The sequence below is a fragment of the Camelina sativa genome, chromosome 16 (genome assembly GCF_030686135.1).
Source record: "Camelina sativa cultivar CO46 ecotype springtype chromosome 16, ASM3068613v1".
Lineage (NCBI taxonomy): Eukaryota > Viridiplantae > Streptophyta > Magnoliopsida > Brassicales > Brassicaceae > Camelina > Camelina sativa.
In genome coordinates, this window is record NC_141895.1 from 7,046,800 (window position 1) to 7,057,782 (window position 10,983).

General features: G+C 34.2%; 2 protein-coding genes and 1 pseudogene across 3 annotated transcripts; all 3 read left to right on the forward strand.

Annotated features, from left to right (window-relative positions):
• On the forward strand, positions 1-1,966 carry LOC104750117 (non-functional NADPH-dependent codeinone reductase 2-like). The gene is made up of 4 exons (XM_010471866.3): positions 1-716; positions 961-1,204; positions 1,298-1,477; positions 1,573-1,966. Exons 1-4 carry the CDS (start codon positions 391-393, stop codon positions 1,798-1,800), a joined length of 978 nt encoding a protein of 325 aa, XP_010470168.2. The 5' UTR covers positions 1-390; the 3' UTR covers positions 1,801-1,966.
• A 505-nt stretch (positions 1,967-2,471) lies between these two features.
• LOC104750118 (deoxymugineic acid synthase 1-D-like) lies at positions 2,472-4,471 on the forward strand. Its single transcript, XM_010471867.3, has 4 exons — positions 2,472-2,910; positions 3,049-3,292; positions 3,414-3,593; positions 4,119-4,471. The coding sequence occupies exons 1-4, from the start codon at positions 2,600-2,602 to the stop codon at positions 4,344-4,346; spliced, it is 963 nt and encodes a 320-aa protein (XP_010470169.1). The 5' UTR covers positions 2,472-2,599; the 3' UTR covers positions 4,347-4,471.
• A 2,344-nt stretch (positions 4,472-6,815) lies between these two features.
• LOC104750121 (two-component response regulator ARR3-like) lies at positions 6,816-8,226 on the forward strand (annotated as a pseudogene). Its single transcript, XR_015585384.1, has 5 exons — positions 6,816-7,104; positions 7,187-7,263; positions 7,387-7,464; positions 7,556-7,626; positions 7,720-8,226. The product of XR_015585384.1 is annotated as a two-component response regulator ARR3-like (transcript).
• Positions 8,227-10,983: the final 2,757 nt, after the last annotated feature.

Sequence of the window (10,983 nt, forward strand, 5' to 3'; positions counted from 1 at the left end):
AAGAAGAAAAATAAAAATTTCCTCCTCAAACTTGTGGTTGAAGTGCGCCAAAAAAACTGGTTATTTCGAAAAATAAAACACCATCTTTATGAAATCTGAGCCGCTTGTATAGAAAGCAACAGTTCAAGTCTACCGATTCATAATCATTTTGTTAATTCTTTTTTAAATATGTAGTAATTTACTACATATACTCTATAATTAATGTGCCTTTAACTAAGCAATCTATATTTTAAAACAAAAAAGAATAACATACTTTTAATTTCTACTTTATTTTTGTTAATTTTTTATGTATGATACTTTTAGCTACTGAATAGTGAGTACAGGCCACGAAGCAAACCATTTTCTCAGAGCACACCTTCGTTGACTTTTCGAGCGACTTATCTTGAACCAATGTCTTCGACAGTCCCAACGCTGCCCATCAGATCCGGCCCATCCGACCATCACTCGATGCCTGTCTTAGGTTTCGGAACCGCCGCGTCTCCGCTACCGGAACCAACGATGCTGAAAGAGACGGTGATCGAAGCCATTAAGCTCGGTTATCGCCACTTCGACACATCTCCAAGGTACCAAACAGAGGAACCGATCGGCGAAGCTTTGGCCGAGGCAGTCTCTCTCGGTTTAGTCCGATCTCGATCCGAATTCTTCGTCACTACCAAACTCTGGTGTGCTGATGCTCATGCCGGTCTCGTCGTACCGGCTATCAAACGGAGTTTAATGTAAGATTTTAGATCACTAATTTGGTTTGGTTTTTGTTCGGTTCGGGTTAGTTTCATTTGGTTTTTAATTAAAAGTGGTTTAGTTCGGTTTGATTTCCCAATCAAGTAATCGTATTTATTCTATGTAGAGGAGAAATGTAATTGTGTTACTGAAAACGTTACATCATTAGAATCTTTAAAGAATCAAGAATGGAGTAAACATGACTTAATATGGATCATCTATGTAACATATATGGTTTTGCAGGAATCTAAAACTGGACTATCTTGATCTTTACCTAATTCATTGGCCGGTTAGTTCTAAGCCTGGTAAATACAAGTTTCCTATAGAAGAAGATGATTTTATGCCAATGGATTTCGAAGCAGTATGGTCTGAAATGGAGGAGTGCCAAAGACTTGGGCTTGCAAAATGTATAGGAGTAAGCAATTTTTCATGTAAGAAGCTGCAACATATCCTCTCATTCGCGACAATCCCGCCAAGTGTTAATCAAGTAAAAATCTAATGTTGACACTCTTTTAGTTTATTGTTTAGAAATAACAAAACTTACATGTTCTTTTGTGGATGAATGTGATTTGTGAACAAGGTGGAGATGAGTCCAATATGGCAACAGAAAAAACTAATGGAGCTGTGTAAGTTGAACGATATCGTTGTCACAGCGTATTCAGTGTTGGGATCTAGAGGTGCTTTTTGGGGAACTCCCAAAATTATGGAATCAGACGTTCTTGGAGAAATAGCCAAGGCAAAGGATAAAACAGTGGCACAGGTCAGTGTTGTTTTAGCAAGTTCAATATATATTAGCTAATAGCTATATGTATGGAGTTCAAATGCTCATATATTTGGAGTTGTAACTAATAACAGGTGAGTATGAGATGGGCTTACGAACAAGGAGTGAGCATGGTGGTGAAGAGCTTTACAAAAGAGAGGTTGGAAGAGAATCTAAAGATATTTGATTGGTCGTTAACAGAAGAGGAGACGCAAAGAATCTCTACAGAGATTCCTCAGTTTAGGAACGTCGGCGGAGAGGTTTATATATCCGAGAAAGGTCCCATAAAGTCTGTCGCCGAGATGTGGGACGGCGAGATCTGATCACTCTTTGTGGAACCACACAATCATCATTCATTAGAATGATTTACTTGCAGACCTGTTATAGTAGTGAATGATGTTGCAAAAATTAGTCAATGGTGCTAAATTGTATGAAGTATTTTTTGCGTTTGAAGAGGCCGTCGACTTTGTCTCGACGGTTTTCAAAACTTTTCCAAGTGGCATTAGGAACTTTAATAGTAGCTAGTAACCAGTAAGGACGACGAGGAGGCTCACAATATACACATTGAACAATCTTAATATTGCACTCGCTCCTTATTAATCAAGTTGGAATTATAATCACATACACATATGAATGACTCTGTTCGTTTTTTTTGTCGCGTGACAGAGAGGAAATTGATTATTATATTCACTACTTGGTAGTAGCCACCATGGCCGCCAAAAACAAGTAAAGAGCACCATCAGAAAAGACTTTAAATATTTAACTATTGGTGTCGAGTCAAAAGACTCTTTAAAGTTTAAACTGTATCAGCACAGTGGCCAAGACTTGTTAAAAGACATAATTACCCCACAAATTGTGGGTTCTCTCTCTCTTTCATTCATGATTGTTGCATTATCTCTCGTCCATGCACGCAACCCATCCGTTACGATCTGATCGTAACAGCTACTGTTTTGATGGCCACTTACTCAGTTACTCGTGACATGTTTTTTCTTTCCTTGATTGTTTATGGCAGTCATGCATGGTGGGCTACTAAGTAGTGAGTATATAAGTTGAGCCAGTGAGAAACGATTCTCTCGTAGCAAACCTTCTTTGACTTTTAGGCGCTTCTTCCTTTTCACCAACATGTCAACTCTTACGTTCCCAATCGGATCCCTTCAACACTTGATGCCGGTTCTAGCTTTTGGAACCGCCGCGTCACCTCCGCCAGAGCCGATGATAGTGAAAAACACGGTGTTGGAGGCCATTAAACTCGGTTACCGTCACTTCGACACGTCTCCGAGGTACCAGACTGAGAAGCCGCTCGGTGATGCTTTGGCGGAGGCTGTTAGTCTTGGCTTAGTCCAATCTCGATCCGAACTCTTCGTCACTTCTAAGCTATGGTGTGCTGATGCTCATGCCGGCCTTGTTGTACCGGCGATCGAACGGAGTTTGAAGTGAGATTTTAGTCATCATATTTCATTGTTAGACTTAGAGAACTAAAAGACTTGGTTCATCGTGCAAAGAAAGATTTAAATACATTTTTGATTCTAGATTAATTATAATGATCACAACCATGTCTTTGCACTTTGCAGTGATCTTAAACTGGACTATCTCGACCTCTACCTAATTCATTGGCCAGTTAGCTCGAAACCTGGCAAATACAAGTTTCCTATAGACGAAGATGATTTTCTGCCAATTGATTATGAAGCAGTTTGGTCTGAGATGGAAGAGTGCCAAAGACTCGGAGTTTCAAAGTGTATAGGAGTAAGCAACTTCTCGTGCAAGAAGCTCCAACACATCCTCTCTATCGCCAAAATCCCACCTAGCGTCAATCAGGTAAATATATCATTTTACCAACCAAAAAAAAAAAAAAAAAAAAAGTAAATATATCAACAAGTTCAATTCTCTTTAGTTACTATAAGTAATATATTTGCAATTGTGGGATAATGTGGAAAAGGTGGAGATGAGTCCAGTATGGCAACAGAGGAAGCTGAGGGAGTTTTGTAAGTCAAAGGGCATTGCTGTGTTAGCTTATTCAGTGTTGGGATCGAGAGGAGCCTTTTGGGGAAATCATAAAATCATGGAGTCTGATGTTCTTAAAGAAATTGCTGAGGCCAAGGGAAAAACAGTAGCACAGGTACTCTCCCAAATCTTTAACTAAGATACAAATTAGAAACATATTTTTTTTGTTTCCGTTAAAATTTACGACTTTTGAATGAAAACTACATAAATGACTTGTAAGTAAGAAGGAAATTTTTATTTAGTTCTGAAATAGGGATTCATATGGATTGAATCATCATAATGATGCTTGAACGACCTCATTGTCACTTCATCCCTCTCCTTTCAGTTAAATACACCAAATATTTAACTTAACAAATTGGTACTCTAAATTGCATGTTATGTTTATTTGAAAATTAGGGTTCGAATGGATGTTACACACAAAGTGGACTAATCCGTCAGCGGCTTAGTTCCAGTGGGTAATTAGGTTTTTTTTTTTAATTTATGTGAAAACTTTAAAAAATATCCAGTTTTCATTGTAAAATGTTTTATGCATTAGCTGAATCCATAGAGGCCAAATGTGTTAGAACCTGAGTACAACATTTTGGAGAATGCAATTACTGTATTATTATTGAAAGCTCACTTTTAGAGTTGTAAATGGCAGGTGAGTATGAGATGGGTTTACGAGGAACGAGTGAGCATGGTGGTCAAGAGCTTTAGGAAAGAGAGATTGGAAGAGAATCTGGAGATATTTGCTTGGTCTTTGACAGAGAAGGAGAAACAAAGAATCTCGACGGAGATTTTTCAGAGCAGGATTGTTGACGGAAAGGTTTATATCTCCGAGAAAGGTCCAATAAAATCTGTCGCCGAAATGTGGGACGGTGAGATTTAGTAACTTCCTGTGAAATGTGAATGCAAGGGCAGTTGTAAAATAGTCTTTCAAATAAGGTAAAAATTATATTTGACGTGCATCGTTTGTCACATGTCATTCATAATGCAAAGTGTTGTCTCTAGCCATGCGTAAAATTGTTATCTAAAAAGTTATCAACTTAATTTTTTTTTTTTAATACTCAATTTTGTGGTTCTACAATTGAGCATTGTATTCAATTAGGATCCTAATTAATAAAAAAGTACAAGTTAACGTAACTAAACCAACAAGACCCAGGTCCGGCCCACAGGGCATCAAAAAATTTAAAGGCATTTTTTAAAAAAACTTTTATATATGTCTAAAGGCTTTTACAAATATGTAGGTTTTAATATAAGTGAAAATCATATTTTTGAGATTAACTGTTAGTTTTGGTTTTGCTTTTGATTTTTTTTTTTCTTTTTGAGGTTAATTGTTTACTTTTTTAAACTATAAGATAAATTCTTTCATCAAATCTAATGCTTTGGCTTTGGTTCGTGTAAATAAAATTCCAAAACATTAACATAATTAAAGCCTTATATACAATTGGTTATATTTTTTTAGTAATATATAAAAAGCGCATGAGTTTTGGGTAGGCCACTCGTAATTACCGGACCGGCACTGACAAAATGTTAAAGTTTATTCAAAAAAGTAAAAGCATACGATAAATATATTTGATGGAATCTTACATTTAAGTGGTTTGTATAGACTGAAATCGATAAACAATGAGATTACTCGGTCGGAAACAAATTTAAGTAATAATGAAACAAAATGTGATCAAACAAACACCCAAGAACATATGATTTCATTAGTTTCTACTTTCTACATATTTCGAATAGAAAATGAGATGGTTGATTTTTATTTAGAAAGATTGATGATGTCGATTTTTTTTATGGCTTTCTAACATTAAAACGTAATGAAAAAAAAAACATTATAAAAAAACTTCGAACGATAACCACAAAATTAGGGTTGTAGAAAAAGAAACTTAGGTTGAAAATGACTAAAAAACTACAATTATATTATTTTTACGTTATGAAATTATGGACGTACACAAAATAGAATACAAATTATGTATACCTAATTACAACATACAATAAACAAATAACCTTATAGAGTACATGCATACATTAATACATGTATACCATTAACATAAAAAAATCTCGTAAACATATCTACTTTAATTAATAGTATGAAAAAATATTTTTGCATGTCCTATTGTGCTCTTAACATCAACATTTTGTACATTGTTAATCACACATGTAACTTTATTATATCTTTCTCCACTTGTAGTTATGTTGTGTTTTTCCCTAATTTAATGACCACATTGAACATGTTAAAATGTTTTAATTCGAACATTTAATGATAATTATGGAAATAACGTATATAAATGGTTAAATATTTTCAAAATGGTTAAAATTTTCAAAAAGTTTTAATGAACTTAACCGTACACGTTTTTACTAAATCTTGTTAAATAAAGACGGTAAATATATTATCGTGGTAAATATATATGTTTATGATATCTTGTATGATGCTTTGTCCACAAAAAAAAATCTTCTATATAATAAAACGGAAATACACAACCTTTTTGTGTAGACTATATAATATGGGTTATAAGATTAATTATTTGATTATTTGATAGGTTATAGGTTATATGAGTTGTAAACATTAGTTAAATCTCAATTTCAGATTCTCTTAATAAGGATATTCTAAAAAAGAAAAAAAATCTTCACAAAATATATAATTACCTATATATAGGCAACAAAATCTCAATCACTCTTCCGCATATCAAGAGTCATTTTCGATTATAATAGCAACAAAATTTCAAAAAAAATTCAAATCCTCGTATTTAACAAATGATGTTATTGCATAATGTTTTATTCACAACAACTTTTAAAAATAATCAAATAAATTCTATTTTATATAAAAATTACAATATAAATAAAAGGAATTTCAACCGGTACTTTATGTTGTATGATGCAACCAATGCTTGTATGTCTGAACCTATTATGCCTCGAATAGTAACCATGTTTTTTATTATTTTCTTCTAGTTCTACGTTAATCTTTACAAAACAACAAACGTGGCATTGTAGAGGACGAGTTAGAGCGTATTTTTGTCCGAAAAGTTACCTAATGGTTATTTTATGAAAGATGTGTATGACTTTGTTAAAAAGTGATTGAAAAATAGTGTGTGACTACAGACTATTGTATAAAAAAATTTCCTATTTTTTATTGGTATAATTCGCCATTATCATAATTTGTATATAAGAAAAAGAAAAAAAGCGAGAAAGCTATCTTTCTACATAGTATAGTAAAACAAGTGATAAGAAAATGATTTCAAATCAAATCACAAAACCAAAAGTAACGTTTTCTTTTGATTATATTTCTAGGGGAGGAAAAAAATAATTTAAAAAAGAAGAAGAAAAAGACACCTATAAAAAGGTTTGATACTGAGACGAATAATGGTATAATATAAAACGATAGTGAAGGAGAGGAGAAAGAACGAAGCAATTTCTCTCTTCTCTCTCTTTTGATCTCTCCTAACTCATTTTCTCACTGACAAAGAGAGCTATGGCCACAAGAGACGGTGGCGTTTCGTGTCTACGAAGATCAGAGATGATCGGAATAGGTATCGGAGAACTAGAATCTCCACCATTAGATTCTGATCAAGTTCATGTTCTCGCCGTCGATGACAGCCTCGTCGATCGTATTGTCATTGAAAGATTACTTCGGATCACCTCATGCAAAGGTTAGTTTCTTCATCATTCTCTTAGCCAAAACAAAACAAAAAAAAATAACTTAATTATTCACCAGCGGATGATTCAATGCAGTTACGGCGGTTGACAGCGGGTGGCGTGCTCTCGAATTCTTAGGATTAGACGAGGATAAAGCCGCCGTAGAATTCGATGTACATTCCTAAACATTCTGTTTTAAAAGTTTGGACTTTGGAGCATTTTGAGATTCTTGATTCTTGATTCTTGATTCTTGATTCTTGATTCTTGATTCTTGATTTTTTTTGTTTTTTTTACAGAGATTGAAGGTTGATTTGATCATCACTGATTATTGTATGCCTGGAATGACAGGTTACGAGCTTTTGAAAAAGATTAAGGTTTTGACATTTTCCCGCCATAAAAATAATCTGTTATATTTTTATTTTTTTGGCAATTCTTGAAACAATGTGGATCATATCTTTGAAACAGGAATCGACAAGTTTTAAGGAAGTTCCGGTTGTAATTATGTCGTCGGAGAACGTACTCACTCGAATCGACCGGTGAATACTTCTCGCCGGAGCTTTCTTTTCAAGATTTGTTGCTAACATATGGATTTTAAAGAATTGATTGATACGATGAATATGATTTTGTAGATGCCTTGAAGAAGGAGCAGAGGACTTCTTACTTAAACCGGTGAAACTCGCCGACGTGAAACGTCTAAGGAGTTACTTGACGAGAGATGTTAAAGTCTCCGGCGACGGAACAAACGGAAACCGAGTACTCCTCCGCCGTCCCCGTCGCCACCACAACTCTCATGCACCAGCTCCATGGAGTCCTCGGACTCAACAATTGTGGATGAAGATTTGTTGACATTGTCGTCGGAGTCGTCGTCGACGTCGCCAATGGATTCGCCGATGAGTCGGCTGGAGATGAAGAGTCCCGGTTTAGATTAGTATGATCGCCGTTTAACTTTTTTGACGGTTTTATTGACTGCAACGTTAAGTTTGACGCCGTCAGTTTAAAGATCTCGCTTATATCGGTTTGCACGTGGGGGGTGTTTCTTTTTTTTTTTTTTTTGCATCGCACGTGGGGGGTGTTTCTTTTACTCACAAAGGAACACTTTTGTTGAATTTCTTGTATTTAATTTACATATATTAATACTGTATTTTGTAAAATTTATAAATTAAAATAATGTTCTTTAATCGGATGATAATGTGTGACAAACCTCTGTTTCTAGGTGTATTCGTATCGTCTGCTAATCACTTTTGAGATTTGAAAGCTACTCTTTAATTCTTTGATATGCCAGCTATTAGTGTTTGGTTGATGATAATGTACCTACGACTTGGGGATACTGTTCTCTAATCTTCACTTAAACAACTAAAATCTTCAGTTATTATAATTTTTTTAAGAAAAATTTTCCCATTCTGCGTGGCGCCTTTGATTTTTTTTTCAAAACTTAATTGTATAACTATTTTTTATTTTCCGGGATAACGATTTATTATAATACTACGAAGCCAGTATTGGGACTGTGAATTTTCGTTGTAGAGAAGCTTTAGTTATAGGAATTTTGACCACATGTAAGTTTTAACTACATGTATTTTTCATCTCTAGCTTTAGATGATGTATAAATCATGTGTGATTAAAAAAAAGAAGAAGATGTATAAATCATTTGCAGACAAGCTTGTAACTTTTACACCATATAAGCACGGCTCTGTGAACACCGTACGTGGCTAAGTTTGTAGTGTACGTTCTTACTCGAGTTGGTTAGTAGAAACGTGTTTTTATGTAAACGATGTACGTAATGTAGCTTATGTATGTGTATATATTTGCAAATAAAAAGGATGAAATGAATACATTAATACATTGTATTTTTTGGTCAACATATTTTTTAAATAAAGTAATTAAAAAGGCTGGACATCGATTCTAATATTCATTCATAATTTACCCACCAAAAGATCCGTCATAGATATTTTCTTTATTTATTTTTATCTTTTGTTAGGTTTGTGGAGAAAAGAGGTGTTGTCCTTCCAGCCTTAAGAGGTCAACTAAAAATCATTAAGCATGCGTTAAAAATCATTAGGTATGCGTTGTAGCTCCTAATCACACGTACTTATATCTTGATTCACACCACGACCACAATATCTACTTATAGAGAAGAAGAAGAAAAAAAAAAGTATAGCATTATCAGCTTTCTTTAGAATGAAGGATCAAATCGAATAATATTAGTATCGTACGGCTTAAGTTTATTAACGAGATCTTTACATTGCCCATTGGAACTTGGAAGGGAGGCACTGAATATTAAAAATCAAGAGAGGCAAATGCAATGAATCAAGATCAAACAAATCATTGTAGACAACAGAATCAGCTCAAAGATACTCCCCACGTTTGGCGTACTAAACATGTGAGATCATTCAACTTTTTATCTTCTTCCCATTTTGATTTATGTTTTGTCCCCTTAAGGTACGGCCAATTATTCTTTCTACAGTTCTTTAATTCGTTATCTATGAAGAACATGCGGGGAAAAAAACAGTGAATGTGACATTTATTTAACAACTTGTGAAAAAGTGCTGTAAATGAGATTTCTGCAAAGCTTTTCTTTATTCTTTAGAATTGCACAAATAATGAGATTTGTGTGTTTTAGTCATGTTCTATGTGCGATTTCCCATTTCATTTTATTTAAACCAAAATTTTAGTTATAGATGTTTCATAATAAAGCATAAAACTGTGTTGTATTAGTGTTGTTGATGTATCATCATCCAAATTCAAACCCGGTTCAAAATGCTCGGCCAACTGATTTATATGAGAACCAATTTAAAGAAACCAATGTCGCCCACTAAAAGTTAGATAGAAGTCGTAATGTCTACAAATGCCGATAAAGTACTCTTATTTATTTATTTATTTTTGTCGTCAATAAAGTACTCTTATTTTTCTATGAAGAAAATGAAAATTTTTATCGAAAAATCAGAAAAAAAAAAAAAAAAATTGGGTCTTGATCTCGTGCGAGGTTTATTTGGAAGGGGAAAATAAGTAGTAAACAAAATTGAAGGTTGTAGTCTGTGTACCAGATGTATTGGGACTTGGGATTAGGAGACAGTTTTAACCCAAAAAAGGAAGTGGGAGACAGTAGGCCTAGTGGTTGCGGTTGTCTCCGAGAAAAACTCACAATATTGTTTGGGTTTTACTCAAATAGTCAAATGAAACATCTTTCAATCTTGCCTAAGAAAAAGAACCAAAAATCAAAGACATACTGTAGTATTTTAAACTATAGAGCAATGGACTTTTTGTATAAACATCACAGACACCTATTTGTTTGCTTGGCCCATCAAGGCCACAAAATTTGTAAGGTTCCTAATTTGGTGGGTCTCGACATTCAATTACTTTTGTTTGTGGCCCACTAATTTATAACTTATACATCTTATTTCCAACTATTTGTGTTGATACTTTTGTCAAATATTCAGTTTCAGTTTCAGTTTCAATTTTCTCGACGTACGTAGAAGAGAGAGAGAGAGATGTAGACAAAACACAAGTTTTAAAGATTTTTTTTTTTTTTTAAATCACTACAGGCGGGATTAGATGGATTATCACATCACATCACATCTCATCCGAATCTTAGAATGTTTGAGTAAATGAGTATACGAAACTTTATATTGTAATCGTGAAGTACACAAGTTATCAACGTTCTTTGATGGTGTGAATGTGTGATGTCACCGTCCACGTATCGTCGTTTCGTATTTCAACTTTTTCTATTGCCGAAATATCACACCCAAAAATTTGATATTAATTTCTTGTGTTCTTTTTTAAAAAGTAGCACTAGCGCACATGATATTTTTTATTTGACGTTATACAATTACGTTGGATATGGGCTTTGCCCCCAACATTTATAAAGCCCAAACAGAAGATTCTCAAGAGATTTTGGG